Genomic DNA, 16,259 nt, shown 5'->3' on the forward strand with positions numbered 1-16,259 from the left:
ATAAAATTACCTATGATAATATTTTATTGGATTGATTTTTTTTTCACCCAAGGTGCAAAATTTAGAAGAAAAAGAAGAAAAAAAAAAACATTTCTCTCAAATTTAAATTGAATCAGAGAATCCGTGAGAGTTTAAAGTAGGGTTGCCAACTTTTTTTTCGGCATTTACGGTACAAACTAGCAAAATGGTGAAAAAATACGGATTTCCCGATTTTTACCCGGAACAAAAGCATGCACCCCCCCCCCTCCCCAAAGTAAAGGTACGTAGATTATTTTCTAGTAGGTAATAAAATTACCCATGATTATTTTATTGGATTGATTTTTTTTTTTCACCCAAGGTGCAAAATTTAGAAGAAGAAGAAGAAGAAGAAGAAGAAGAAGAAGAAGAAGAAGAAGAAGAAGAAGAAGAAAAAAAAAAAACATTTCTCTCAAAATTTAAATTGAATCAGAGAATCCGTGAGAGTTTTAGTGAAACAAAAAGAATGTCGTGTTAAAAAGGTTGAAATGTTTGAAAACATAGGTAGAATTTACTTGATTTGTTCATTAAATGATTAAATCTACATTTTTCTTTTTCTAAAAGCTTCCAATCTTCATATTACCTGCTTCAAGGATTAGCTAACATCAAGATTTTTTTTTAATCCTTTAACAAATAATTATAATACGCATTCTTTGTACATAATAAGTATAACGAAGGTAGGTATGTACAAAGTACATAGGTAGGTACTGATGACATTAATCTTATAATCTCTTTACAGGTAAGAGCATACAATATGAGCAAAGAGCATACAAAATACATTGTATAAGAGCATACGAGCTCTTCTCATTACCATACCAAAGACATATTTGCGTAATTTATTATTTAAAAAATAACAGAGAGAGAGAGAGAGAGGAGGAGGAGGAGGAAGAGGAGGAGAAGAATAAGAAGAAGACGAAGGGAAAGAAGGAAAACGTGAAGAAGAAGAAGAATGAGTATAGGGGAAGACATATTTGCATAAGGAGATGAAGAAGGAGGAGAAAGAGAACAAGGAAGAGGAGAAGAAGGTGGTGGAAGAGGATTAGAAGAAAACAGAGGAAAAGAAAAAGAAAAATAATGAGGAGGAGAAGAAGAAGGAGAAGAGAAAGAAGAAGGAGGAGGAGACGAAGGAAAAGGAAGCAATGTGAGAAGTATAAAGGTGTCTTTTGCAGAAAATAACATAACAGGGTAATTTAGAAAAACGTGAAGAAGAAGAATGAGTAGGGGAAGACATATTTGCATAAGGAGATGAAGAAGGAGGAGAAAAAGAAGGAGGAGAAAGAGAACAAGGAAGAGGAGAAGAAGGAGTAGAAGGTGGTGGAAGAGGATTAGAAGAAAACAGAGGAAAAGAAAAAGAAAAATAATGAGGAGGAGAAGAAGAAGAAGAAGAAGAAGAGAAAGAAGAAGGAGAAGGAGGAGGAGACGAAGGAAAAGGAAGCAATGTGAGAAGTATAAAGGTGTCTTTTGCAGAAAATAACATAACAGGGTAATTTAGAATCCCTTTTATATCCTTCAGACGGGGCATATCAGTAGGGGAACACTGCTCAAGATGGGGAACCTTGAAATTCGTCACCAAATAGAACTTGCTTAGGAAATTAAATACATGCTTTGGAGATTTTAGAGCCTAATATTATTTTCTAATCAAGAAAACAGAAGATAGTCTAAAGAGAGTTTGGCATCTCCACTAATGAGTAATGAGTTTGCTAAAGTTTGTTTCTGTCATCTACACTATTGAGTGCTGTTTGTAGTAGATAATTTAGATTTCATCTTTCCTCATGAAATCGCCAATTTTCAAGTCATACCTATAAAAGAATTTGGTTCATTCTCAAAGATGAGACGTGAAAACTGGTAGAATATTATCAGCGGAGATGTCAAAACTATCAAATTATTGGTGGAGATGGCGAAATTCTAATGAGAGATAATTCAGACGGGGCACATCAGTAGGGGAACACTGCTCAAGATGGGGAACCTTGGAATTCGTCATCAAATAGAACTTGTTTAGGAAATTAAATACATGCTTTGGAGATTTTAGATCTTAATATTATTTTCAGAAGATAGTCTAAAGAGAGTTTGGCATCTCCACTGATGAGTTTGCTAAAGTTTGTTTCTGTCATCTACACTATTGAGTGTTGTTTGTAGTAATGTAGATTTCACATCTTTCCTCATGAAATCGCCAATTTCCAAGTCATACCCATAAAAGAATTTGGTTCATTCTCAAAGACGAGACGTGAAAACTGGTAGAATATTATCAGCGGAGATGTCAAAACTATCAAATTATTGGTGGAGATGGCGAAATTCTAATGAGAGATACCTACTTCCAGTTTTAATTAGATTTTCATTTTACACATCTGCCTCATAAAAGTTTCAGATTGAGACATTTTTTTACTTTCTATTACTACAGTATAGCGAGCTATACTAGTAATGAAAGTATTGCAATCGGTCCAAATTTTTTCTCTTCCTATTCTGTGTGGCGGGTTCCATATTGCCCCAGGTTCCCCGACATGTTGATATGCAAGTTGTGTTGATACCTCACACATAATATCCATATCATCACATATACATATTTATAACACAAAACATATACAAAAAACAAGCTGAGCTATACGTAATATAGTAGCTAGGGGATCTTCTATGTGGAAACTGGAGGGAGTGGAAAAAAATCCCCCGAAAAATGTAAATTTGTTGGAATGCATAATCTAGGCGCACGGCAGTGCGCCAGGCCAAGTTCCGGCCTGAGCACGCCAGTGTGTATATTACACGAAGCATTTCGACGCATTTTAGCGAGCTATACTTACTAGTAATGAAAGTATTGCAATCGGTCCAAATGTTTTCTCTTCCTATTCTGTGTGGCGGGTTCCATATTGCCCCAGGTTCCCCGACATGTTGATATGCAAGTTGTGTTGATACCTCACACATAATATCCATATCATCACATATACATATTTATAACACAAAATATATACAAAAAACAAGCTGAGCTATACGTAATATAGTAGCTAGGGGATCTTCTCTGTGGAAACTGGAGGGAGGGGAAAAAAATCCCCCGAAAAATGTAAATTTGTTGGAATGCATAATTTATTAGAAAATATTCCTGGTTTTACATGAGGTATGTACAGGGTGACTCACTTTTTCCCTTTTTTTCAACAGATCAGTTGTGCTTACTTGGGTGATGTTTCAAAGTCATACTAACGCTACCTAACGGACGAAATAAACAACTGCCTGAAGTCTGACGTCATATATCTTTGAACTCTTTCATTAGAACGGAAAATAAAAATTGAATTTTTGACTTTTTACATTTATTTTTTCGGAGTTTTGACCTCGGATTTGGATTTTTCCCAACTTTTTACATAGGAATCGACCATTTATTTACAATTTTCACCCATTTGCAACTGCTCCATTAATTATTGTTTTATAACTTTCAATAAGTTGGGGGTACCTATAGTTAGCCCCGGGTGGGAATCCTTTAGGGCTGTTTGTCCCTACACCTAACCCGCTGCGTGGGCTTTTTGTATTCGCCCGCCCGAGGAGGATTTTATCATAAACTGACCTAAACAGACAATGTTCTCGGAACGGCTGTCTTCCTTCTATCTTGTCTTCTTTCTCTCTTCTCGCTTTCGGGACTATAAGACCTTGGCATTTACAGTTCCTTTTATCAAACCTTCTTCTTGTCTTCTCCTCGCTTTTCACCATTTCAAAATGTGAACACCCTGTATACAAATGTACGGATATAAACATTGGTTTTAACACAATTTTTTTCCATGAATAATAAACATAAAGGCAAACATAAGAGATACGCGAGGCACAAGCATTAAAGAGAGGAGAGAAATCACAGTTAACTTTTATGTTACCTGGTTATGTTTTGGATGGGAAAAGTTTCGCGTAATTTTCAGCAAGTTTCATACAACATGTAAACATAGGTACCTGCTACCTACTTACAACATATTTAGATAGTAGGTACCTAATATCTTTTAAGTTCTACATAGGTATGTAAGTATATTAAATATGTACATAGGTATATTAAACCTACCTATACCTTTATTTATGTATGTATGTACTTATGCTTAGGTAGGTATTTATATTTTTAGTTTATGTAGGTACTTAGGTATTTAGAATTTGAGCACTATCGGACCTTCGTTCGGGGCCCCATAAGCGAATTTATTATTAGATATTATTTTCTCTCTTTCAATTTTTCTTACAATAATGAGAGAAAATTTAAAAGAAACAATTTTAATTAGGTATACCTAGCCATTCCTTTTTCTTCTTCTTCTATTTTTCAATTTTACCTGTGTATTGAATTTTTATTCTCTCTCTCCCTCCCCTTCTCTGTCTTTCTCTCTCCTTATCTCTCTCTCTCTCCCCTCTTTTCCTCCCTCCTCTTCTCTCTCTTCCCCTTCTTCTCATGTAAAAATAATCATAACGAAGAACAAAGTCAAAAACATAAAAAAATAAAGGTTCATTAATTAAAATCAACAAAATGTGAAAGAAAAAACTTTGCGCTTTGGAGAAAAAAGTCATTGATTTCTCTCTCTCTCTCTATGCTCTCTCTCTCCCTCTCTCTCTCTCCCTCTCTCTCTCTCTCTCTCTCTCTCTCTCTCTCTCTCTGTTATTCGGTTCATTAGACAGTACAAAGAAAAACCAAGAAATGGTTAAAGCAAACGACCTGATCTGTCCCTCCAGACAATTTGGAGTAGACAAAATTTGACTTTGAAATTTTTTTCAAGAGAAAAATTAATAAAAATGACAAAAGGTAATACTGTATGGAAGTCTTGACTGAAAGTTAGGAGTATTATTAGATAGTCACTGGTCACAGTGGAGATATGATAGATAAACAAATCAAAGCCACTTCCATAGGTTGGCAAATTTTTCAGTTGAAATAGCGCACTAGATTTGCTTTCCAAGTTTTACCAACTTTTTAACTTCCCGAATTCTTAGAGCGCAGTTTTGATATTTTACCTGAGATTCAGTTGAACATAAAGCAGTGTTACTGATAAATAGGTCATTGAACGTCCTGCAAACGTCAAGTCATGAGTTTTGACTCCATTAACCTCTACAGGTCCTCTATCGAGAACATCCTCAACGATAAAAGCCAAGTATGGCATCCTTGCCTTTGTATTGTAGAGCAGAAATGTGGCATCAGCAAGACCAATATGTTCCTCGTGGTTTGTTTCCTATTGGTCATCTACTTGATGTTTGGTATGGGCGCTGCCTTGCTGTGCAACCTGATTGGTTTCATCTATCCCGCCTGTCAGACGGTGAAAACCATGTGTTCACCTAACCTGGCTAAGAATTGACTTTGAAAATTTTTTCAAGAGAAAAATTAATAAAAATGACAAAAGGTAATACTGTATGGAAGTCTGGACTGAAAGTTAGGAGTATTATTAGATAGTCACTGGTCACATCAGTGGAGATATGATAAACAAATCAAAGCCACTTCCATAGGTTGGCAAATTTTTCAGTTGAAATAGCGCACTAGATTTGCTTTCCAAGTTTTACCAACTTTTTAACTTGTAGTTAAGCACATTTTGACATTTTACCTGAGATTCAGTTGAACATAAAGCAGTGTTACTGATAAATAGGTCATTGAACGTCCTGCAAACGTCAAGTCATGAGTTTTGACTCCATTAACCTCTACAGGTCCTCTATCGAGAACATCCTCAACGATAAAAGCCAAGTATGGCATCCTTGCCTTTGTATTGTAGAGCAGAAATGTGGCATCAGCAAGACCAATATGTTCCTCGTGGTTTGTTTCCTATTGGTCATCTACTTGATGTTTGGTATGGGCGCTGCCTTGCTGTGCAACCTGATTGGTTTCATCTATCCCGCCTGTCAGACGGTGAAAACGATGTGTTCACCTAACCTGGCTAAGAATATCAAGTGGCTCACCTATTGGCTGATTTTCGCGTCTATCTCCCTGGTCGATCACTTCTCCGATTGGTTGGAAGCTATGTTTCCTCTCTATTGGTTGATCAAATGTGTGTTTCTCCTGTGGTGTATGAGTGATATTTGTAGCAATGGTTCCTATGTTATATACTCGTGCTTCCTCAAACCGATGTTCCTGTCGGACAAATGCTTCGCGGTGGATTGCGCAATCAAGGAACAGCACATTTCTCCCTTGAACAATAAATGTAAATGTCGTTGAGTTCCAAAAGGAAGAGAAGTAATAAATAAAAAGTACCTAATACAATCTAAGATAATAAATATTATTGTAGGTAGGTATATCATGGAGAAAAATGTAGGTAGGTGTCTAGTGTCTAGGTAGGTACATAGGATAGGAAGTACCTATAGGAAGGTGCTTTGGTAATAAGTAGTGTCAATAAATTTCAATTTCATCTCTAGACAAAGCATGAAATCAAACCCAATCTAAATAGAAGACGACAGACAAGAAAGAAGAGAACACATTAAGAAAATAGAAAGAAAAGAATTTGAAAAACGAAGGAATATAGGGGGACATGAAAAACTATACATAGAAGAAAATCATAAAATGCGAATGAGACTCTTGAAGAAGAGAAAGGAAAGTGAAGAGGCTATTAAGAAAAAAGAAATAAAATATTAAAAAAAAAGAAAACTTTTGAAACTATTTAGAACGAAACTTATCTTGTATGCATTTCAAGAGTAGGTAGGTATATACCTATGTACATATACATAATTTTATTCTTTACAGTTAAACCTGGATAAAATGGAGGACTCAAGGGGGATAGAGGTTTTTGCCTTTTGAGAATTTCAAAGGTCTGATAGGAAACAAGAAAAAACCTTCAATTTTTTCTTTCCTTGATTCAATTAAATCAAATAAATTAGTCTTATGAAAAAGGTTTTCGGACATAGAATTAAGGGACCTCACATATTTTCTCAATTACTTACCTACCTACTCAGTTCTCAACTATCCAGGTTTGACTGTTTGTCTTCTCCTTCTTCTCACTTTTCTTTTTTTCTGTTATACTAATAGGGTAAGTGTACCATTTATTCGCCCACCTAAAAAACGTACCATTTATTGGCCCACCTGTATCATACGCCACATAAGTCTGAGCTGGACAAACTTTTTCAAGATCCAATTTCATCAAAAGAAAGGGCTTAAAGACTGCTAGAAATTACAGAGTTGTTAAAAAAGTAATTCCCATTACAAATTACAATTACATGTAATTGTAATTGAGATCGCAATTACAATTACATTCAAATGTAATTGTAATTGCAACTACAATTACTTTTGAGAATAATTGAAATTGGGTCCATCTGTTGGAATCCAGTCAACTTTCGCCTTCTAAACTACTGGCCTTCCTGGGTTTGATAAATATACTCAACTTGATATGTTGAAATGAGGAACACACTGATTTCTTTATAGTGAATATTTCAGTATGAACATGAACTTTATTGGGAATGAGCTTTAAACTTTACATTGGAAATACAGAAAATCTTAATTACTATTCTTTAAACTTTACAAACTTTCTTCCTTTCATTCTGATTTTTTCTGACCTCGTTTTTTTCTCTCTACATTTTTTAAAGCTACATTAAGCCTTAGGAAATCGTGTGATGTTCACACCCTCATTCAGAAAGTAAACAAACAATTTTGAAGAGCGCTAAAATTCAAAAACTAAGATATCGATTTTGGTTCGTGACATCCTCCCACCAAATTTGAGCTTAGGATCAAATTTCCACAAAAAAAATGAACCAAAGAAATTGGGTCCATCAATTACCAATTACATTAAATGAAATTGTAATCACAATTACAATTACATCAGGAAGTAATTAGGAATTGGAAGGTCCAATTACTAGATGCATAATGCTTAAGAAAACGTACCTACATATTATACAAAGAACATTATACATATTACACAATATTAAAATGGAATACCTTTTATTAAAATTGATCATGTAACTTTGAAATCAACTATAAATAAATGTTGTTTAAATTCTTTGTGATTTTATGTATCTTGTGTGTTGTACATTTCAAGACAGGCTCCCCAAGGTGGAAACAAAGCATGGCGACGAGGACGGGATGGGTTGGCACGTTTCGAGGACAAGGCCGACCACATGGAGATGAGATGATGGAGCCGTTCAGATTCCGGACAGGGACCACTATAAGGAGATCGACGACTTCAAACTGGCCTGTATATGACTTGACTGGCCTGTATATGATTGGGATTTTGTTGTTTCAATATTAATGTTTGTTTTTTGCTCTCCCATGTAAATATTTCCCATTTATCAAAATTTCTCCTCTTTGTAATTATTTTAAAATATAAAAAAAACCAGACCAACTGGCCAGTCAATTCTCTTGACATTGTCATCGCCAATGAGAACAACGTCTCCAACCTTGATACTGAGTCCACTGGCTTTATTTGAGAACAACTGCAATTGACCCAAATATTCTGTGCGAAATCTTTCACGAAGACCTTTCACCAACTCTTGTCTATGAACATACCTTTTTCTTAAATCTGTGGGTTGGATGAGTTCCCACTCAGGCACACCAACTTCTTGGATCTCGTTCAGGAACATAGCTGGTGTAAGTACGGCCAAGTCTGATGGATCTTCTGATAGGTATGTGAGTGGTCTTTGATTCATGATTGACTCACAATCACCTAGAATGGTCTGTAAGACTTCTGTATCTACACAAGCTCGTCCGAGTATCTTCTTCAGAACTGATTTCATAACTCCTACTAAACGCTCCCACCATCCACCCCACCAGGGTGATGAAGGAGGGATGAGACGCCATTCAATTTTCCTTGCAGTACTATAGCTTGCTATGGTGTCCCAGTCAAGTTTATCACAAACATTCTTGAAACAGGTAAAGTTACTACCATTGTCCGAGTATATAATACTTGGACGTCCATTTTTTGCGATAAATCTTCTTAATGCCATGATAAAGCTGTCTGTAGATAGGGAGAATACTAATTCTAGTCTTACTGCACGATATACAGCACATGTAAATAAACAGATCCAGACTTTCTTTAGGCTTCCTTTGTCATCCTTTACAAATAATGGACCAGCCAGGTCAACTCCACTGATCTCGAAGACCTTGGCGTCTCGTACTCGGTCAATAGGGAGGGGAATAGCTGGTGTTTGTATATTCTTTGAAGTAAATCTTTGACAAACTACACAACTCTTTAGTATTGAACGAATAGTTCGTCTACCTCCCGTAATCCAAAACCTCTGGCGTAGAATAGACAGTAACATTTGAGTACCAGCATGACAATTCTCGGTGTGAATGTCAAATATAAGTCTCTGGACGACAGGGTGTTTGCCAGGGAGTAAGATGGGATGACAGAAATCATTCTCATCTTCACGATTTGAAATCTTGGTCTTTAGACGAATGAGACCATTGTCAGTAGGGATGATTGACAAATGTTTCAACTTGTCCATGTCTAATGGTCCGTCCTGTTGACACAGCCAAAACACCTTTTCTTCTGCAATCTTATATTCTTCAACTGACAGGTGTTTCCGATTCTCAGGTAAGTGACCATTTTTCTTCTTAAAGTCACAATTATTTTTAAAGCGTAAAATCCATCCAATCATATTGACAACTTGTTTGAACTTGGAGAAATATTTGTACCAGTTCAGCTTCTCAGTGCAGATCATTGACGAGACAACCGTTCTTTTCTTCTCTGTATTGATTTCACTCTCATCAAATTTGACTTCTGAGACTGGCCATCTTTCTTCCGGTTCCTTTAACCATGACGGACCCTCCCACCATCTGCACTGTAGAAGTTTCTTTGGTGTACAGCCTCGTGAGGGTAAATCCGCTGGATTATGTTCTCCCGGAACATGTCTCCACTCACAGTTTGCGGTGATTTTACAAATCTCTTGAACCCTATTGTGAACAAAGACGTCCCATGGTTCTTTACGAAGAAGCCATGCTAACACTGTGGTGGCGTCAGTCCAAAAGATTGTACGTACGTCATGTAACTTGTAGTCTTCTACTACTGTAGCATACAATCTTGCAGCAATGAGTGCTCCTAAAAGCTCTAAGCGAGGAATTGTCATGCCCTTTTTCGTCTTAGTAGTGGGCGATACTCTCGCCTTAGATGCAAGTAGATGTATAGATACATCGTTTTCATTTCTCACCACAATGAAGATAACAGTTGCATAAGCACATTGACTTGCGTCAGAAAATACATGAAGTTCTAGCTGAGACACTGGTTCTGACGTTCTAACCCATCTTTCTACCTTAACTTCTTCAAGGAAATGTATTTCATCTAGCCACTGCTGGAACTTAGTTTTGATATCTTCATTGACTGCCTCGTTCCAAGATAAATTTTCCTTCCATGTTTGTTGAAGCAGTATCTTTGGAATCAACACAACAGGGCTAATGATACCAAAAGGGTCGAACAATCTGTGGGCAGCACTCAACATAATCTTTTTAGTGACATTATCAAATTTCATTGTTGACAATCTTTCAGTGTTGATAGCTAGTGTGTCAGAATATCTGTCCCATACAAGACCTAATACATTGGTTGTCTTGTCTACTTGGTCACTAGACTTCTCCCACCCTCTTAGTTCGAATCCTCTTTCTATCATAACTGAAGAGGCTAGGGTTATGAAACTTTGAGCTTGCTCTATGTTGTCTACACTGGCTAGACAATTATCTACATAGAAGCTATTTTTCAAGAGTTCTAGTAATTCAATAGAATAGTTGGATTTTCCTTCTTTACAAAGACTCAGTGTGGTATCAATGTGTAAGTTGATACATGCTTCGAGCAAGAATGGGCTTGGAGAAGCTCCAAAGAGTACTCTACAGTGTCTGAATACCTTAAGTTGACCATCTGTAGTCTGCCACAAGAATCGCAGAAAATCTCTGTCATTGGGTGCTACACTAATCTGGAGGAAAGCTTTGGTAATATCTCCTGACACGCCAATTTTCCTTTGTCTAAACTTGGCCAATGCGGAAGGAATTTTTTCAATGAGGTTGGGCCCTGAATCCAAGCATTCATTTAATGAACACTTACCCATCTCTTTGGCAGATGCATCGAATACAGGCCTGATAGGTGTAGTAGAGCCTGGTTTAATAACATGGTGGTGAGGGAGGTAGTGGGCTGGTTTATCTCTTTCGTCCAGTGGAACCTCCTCAATGATTCCAGCTTTCTGCCATTCTTCCAACACCTTGCCATACCCTTCACGATAACTGCCATGTTCTAATTTCTTCAGGGTTGATTGCAGCCGTCTGAGGGAGAGATCATAATTTTCAGATATAGGTGGGTGATCTTTCAAGAAAGGTAAACGTACTTCAAACCTACCAACCTCATTAACTTTCACAGTATTATTGAAATGATCATGTGTAGCTTTTTCTAAGTCTGCCTTTGATTTACGTTCTGTAGGATCAGTAATGCCTATCACATCAAGAGACCACAAGTCAGATATGGAGGCCTCTTTCACAAAAAGGTTTGTTACCAATGTAGCCATATTTGAGGATACTCCCGTTACACCTGGTACTTTCCCTGAGACAGTCCAACCTAAGTGGGTTTCCATGGCCACTAACCCAGAACTAAGATGAACAATATTACCAGTGTATAATTTAGCGGCAATGTCTGATCCGATGAGAATGCTGATTTCAGACTCGTTACCTAAATCAGGGAGTACTATGTTTCTTTCTGAGAGTTCAGCTATCCATGGACCCTTTGGAACACTTGCTATTGGTCCACAGATTTTGGGCTGATCCAGAGCTTCAAAGGTACATTGGTAGGACAAATCCAGCTTTGAAACATCTACAAGATAAACATTGTGAGACTTTGAATCAGTAACAGAACCACCGAACAAGGAGTGTTGAATATTTTCTTTGCGTATGGGTTTACAATCCATATCATTTACCAACTTTTCTAGGACATAGGATTTTTGGGACCCTGAGTCAATTAATATACGTGCCCTTTTTAACTGACTATTCTTTGTTCTCACACACACAGTGAGTGTCTGCATGACCACCGGTACTGAACATTGTAAATTGTTTGTGAGTACCTGGTCTTGAGTTACAGTTACAGTGCACATAATAGGAAAATGACCCTTTTTACAAATATTGCATTTTGGTCTACTGCGACAGTAGGAACCTCTGTGACCTGGTCTAAGACAACAGTAACATGCTTTGGTTTTATTAACACAATCCCTTCTCTCAGCCATTGACATTGATTGTGCCTTTTTACAATCCTGAGAATTATGTGTACCTTTGCAAAATATGCATGTCATTACTTTAACAGGTGTGTTATTACTGTCATTAACTAGAGTAGAAGCTGTTGGAATGGTTTTACCTTCTGTCTGCCTTAATTTGGGTTTACCACTTCTTGGTGCAGAAACAGGAGAGTTCATTCCAAAACCATCCATGGCTAGTGCAAGCTTCTGGTCACGTTCAGTCTCTGCTCTGAGAAATTCCAGAATATTCTCAAGGCGATCCTTTGTAGACACACATCCTTGAGCCTGACGTTCCCAGGTTTGAAGAAGGTCCTGAGAAATACAAGATGATACAAGGGGTAATAAGATAGCAGCACAATTATCTTTACTAATGTCTAGCATCTCCAAATTGCGAAGATGGCTTTGAAGAGAGTCATACAGAGCTGATACAGGCAACTTATCTTTAGAATTTTCTAGGATAATCTTCAATAGTTGTCGGATATAAAATTCCGTCAACAGGTCTATTCTGCCAAACCGATCTTTGAGTGCTTGTACAACAGCCCCATACATTTTACCAGTAGCAGGATAGCTTAGAACTAGTTGTTCTGCCGATGAACCCTTTGACATAGACATAGTAAGATACCCAAGTTTGTCTACATCTGCCATACCTGTGTCTTGGTCAATCTTTTCAAATTGTGACCAGAAGGGAAGCCAGTCTTTGAGCTCACCTCCAAACTCTCTCAATTTTAGAGTAGGAAGTTTATACTTCTTTACAGTGTAACTCTGATTTGAACCAGCCTCACTCGGTTCAACTTCTTGGTTGCAATTCAAGTCAGGATCGGGACCTAACACTCTAGATGCTCTAGTATCAAGAGGCTCTGCAACCTCTTGATACTTCATAAAATACTCATCTACCTTCTCTTGCTCATCACAAAGAGCTGCCTCTGTGACACTATCATCGTTGGTCAATAAGGATGCTGCTTGCAGAGCCTCTTGATATGTCACAAAATAGTCATCTACCTTCTCTTGCTCATCACAAAGAGCTGCTTCTGTGACACTTTCATCGTTGGTCAATAATGCAATGACCTCTGAATCCTTGGATGACAAGGTTTCGTACCTCAGTCTAAGAAGCTCGATGAGAATTGGAAGTGACTTGGAATCCTCACCCTTTTCTACCACTTCCATAACCTTCTTGTGAGCCTTTGTGATTGAGGCTCTGAGGACAGCACGGTCCTTCTTCAGAGTGTCCAGAGTTGACATCTTGAAACTTGAAATCTATGACTAAAAATATAATCTATAACTTACAGAACATATCATGAGTATACTTCTTTATTCTTTATAATGCAAATATCTTCTAGATAGTCCTCGTCACGGTCCATAACCTTCTTGTGAGCCTTTGTGATTGAGGCTCTGAGGACAGCACGGTCCTTCTTCAGAGTATCCAGAGTTGACATCTTGAAATTTGAAATCTATGACTAATACTATAATCTATAACTTACAGAACATATCATGAGTATACTTCTTTATTCTTTATAATGCAAATATCTTCTAGATAGTCCTCGTCACGGTCGCCAAATGTTGGAATCCAGTCAACTTTCGCCTTACTAACCACTGGCCTTCCGGGGTTTGATAAATATACTCAGCTTGATATGTTGAAATGAGGAACACACTGATTTCTTTATAGTGAATATTTCAGTATGAACATGAACTTTATTGAGAATGAGCTTTAAACTTTACATTGGAAATACAGAAAATCTTAATTGCTATTCTTTAAACTTTACAAACTTTCTTCTTTTCATTCTGATTTTCCGACCTCGTTTTTTCTCTCTACATTTTTTAAAGCTACATTAAGCCTTAGGAAATCGTGTGATGTTCACACCCTCATTCAGAAAGTAAACAAACAATTTTGAAGAGCGCTAAAATTCAAAAAACTAGGATATTGATTTTGGTTCGTGACATCCTCCCACCAAATTTGAGCTTAGGATCAAATTTCCACAAAAAAATGAACCAAAAGATGCATAATGCTTAAGAAAACGTACCTACATATTATACAAAGAACATTATACATATTACACAATATTAACCCAAAAATAATCCAAACAATTTAAGTCACAATGGTCAATGAAGGGCTAATAAAAATAAATTCACTATGACAATATTTACATTAATCCAAAATACACTTTGGTAAAAGTCATCAGGTATATCAAAATTATCTAGTATCATAAGGTTAACAATGTACATAATAGATCCTTATCAATCTTAATGACCAAACTTAAAGAACCAATTTTTTCTTCCTTCAAAAAATAATGACTAATACAATACCTGCCTAATCAAGAAATTATATGCTTAAACAAGTAGCTGTCTAAAAATCAAACTTTACAAACATATTTTCAAAGGAGGAAAAACTAACTACTTTGAACAGCTAAAAGCTAAGCCTTGAACAAATCGAAATTAATTAGGTACAATTTAGAAATTAAAGTCATAGTATAATACAAAGAACAATTCACGAATAACTCATATTTCAATCTAACACTATAGATACTAATCAAATCTCAGAGGCTTTGTGATAACTCGACCACATCGAGTACTCTGTGGTTTTTCTATCGAACCAGTGCTATTCAAAAATTGTAGTCATAAAAACAAAAATTAGAAAAATAAATGTGGGCAGGTGGGCCAATAAATGGTACATTTTTTAGGTGGGCGAATAAATGGTACACTTACCCTACCTATCTTCCTTTTATCTCTTCCCTTATATTCCTCTTCTTTTTCTCTTCATCGCTCTTTCTTCTCCTCTCTAACATCTCTTCCAAATTTTCTCTTGTAGCTTTAGATTTTACTATTTTCCTCCCTCCACTAAAGAAACTGCCACTGTTTTCCTCCCTGTTTCCTACTGCAAATATTTTATCCATGCAGACCCTAGGATTGAATAGTTATGAAGAAATGAAAAGACTGGCAGAAAAAAGAAAAGAATGGAAGACTGCAGCAAACCAGTTGTACAACTGATAACCCTATGATGATGATGATGACTAAAGAAACTTGTCATAACTGTCGTTCCCCGATTTATAGGGTACACCTCACTAAATTCTATGACTTTTGTAGGGCTCGAACCACCAACCTCTAAGTCCGTAGGCCACTACACCACTGAGGTCGGTTCCCTCTACTATCTTTCCCAACATAAATCAACTCAAATCGGGGGAAAAAATCAAAACTTCAAGAAGTTTGATGGCAAATCCAAAGTATAGGAAAGGGGATTTTCTGTTTGGAGAGAGGGAAAAAACGTTCTGCCCTATGCAATTTATTCGACTCGAGGGAATTTTCATGTGGGATTTTATTTGAGCGGGAAATAAAAAGGTTGGAAATAGATATGTCATAGTCACATACCTACAGAATTAGATTTAAAGATTTACCTAGATATAAATTTATAGATGTGAAGCAATGGATAGATTATATTACACTTGTACATTTATGTAAATATAAATACACGTATATTAGGTAGTACTTTATTAAACTATGTAGGTAGGTACTCACTCACAAAAAGACTTCTACGGTACTAACATTAATCTGATCGAGAGATCGAGTCCAAAATTTACTGAACAAAATGTTCTATGTTCTATAATCTATATGTATAGAATCTATTAGTAATAGTAAAGTGATTTAGGTGATGTTAATTGCATCAAAATTGAACAAACCCTCATCGTCGGGGCGGTTGGGGAGATAAGAAAACTAATAAACTATACCTACATCTCCTACAAAGGGAATTTTACACTCTCTTCGATAAACTACCTGGGAATCCACCTACTAAATTCGTTCTCAGAACAGAACTACTCAGAAACTTATTCTCAGAATAATTCTTCACAAAACGACAGAAAAAAAAGCTTTGTTCCTGTTACAGCTGCCACAAAGTCCTTCAAATAGAAAGTATAGCTAGAAATAAAGTCAGGTTGTTATGCAGTTCACAAAACACAAGTGGATTTCCTATTTGAAACACAAAACAAGAGTACCTACAATACTAATTACCTACCTACGTGAGTAGGTACCTACTTAAGGTACCTAAGTACTTGTCTACCTACATAATGTAGGTACCTATCCTATGCAGAACACAGAACAATTAACAAAAACTCTCAAAATAGAAATTGTTATTCACTCACTCTACTAATTACCTA

General features: G+C 36.6%; 3 protein-coding genes and 1 pseudogene across 3 annotated transcripts in view; 3 read left to right on the forward strand and 1 right to left on the reverse strand.

The window, feature by feature from the left end:
• The window catches only part of LOC103509093 (carcinoembryonic antigen-related cell adhesion molecule 1), a 93,608-nt gene that overhangs the window by 394 nt on the left and 76,955 nt on the right, over positions 1 to 16,259 (forward strand). The window lies entirely within an intron of this gene.
• LOC103509090 (receptor expression-enhancing protein 6-like) lies at positions 4,846 to 5,303 on the forward strand. Its single transcript, XM_008473678.3, has one exon. The coding sequence runs from the start codon at positions 5,037 to 5,039 to the stop codon at positions 5,301 to 5,303; it is 267 nt and encodes an 88-aa protein (XP_008471900.1). The 5' UTR covers positions 4,846 to 5,036.
• LOC103509091 lies at positions 5,618 to 6,151 on the forward strand (annotated as a pseudogene).
• On the reverse strand, positions 8,236 to 14,691 carry LOC103509092. The gene is made up of 3 exons (XM_026823516.1): positions 13,479 to 14,691; positions 13,070 to 13,284; positions 8,236 to 12,952 (listed from the first exon to the last, which is right to left on the reverse strand). The coding sequence occupies exons 1-3, from the start codon at positions 13,548 to 13,550 to the stop codon at positions 8,236 to 8,238; spliced, it is 5,004 nt and encodes a 1,667-aa protein (XP_026679317.1). The 5' UTR covers positions 13,551 to 14,691.

Source organism: Diaphorina citri, unplaced genomic scaffold (genome assembly GCF_000475195.1).
Source record: "Diaphorina citri unplaced genomic scaffold, Diaci psyllid genome assembly version 1.1 scaffold466, whole genome shotgun sequence".
Classification (NCBI taxonomy): Eukaryota; Metazoa; Arthropoda; class Insecta; order Hemiptera; family Psyllidae; genus Diaphorina; species Diaphorina citri.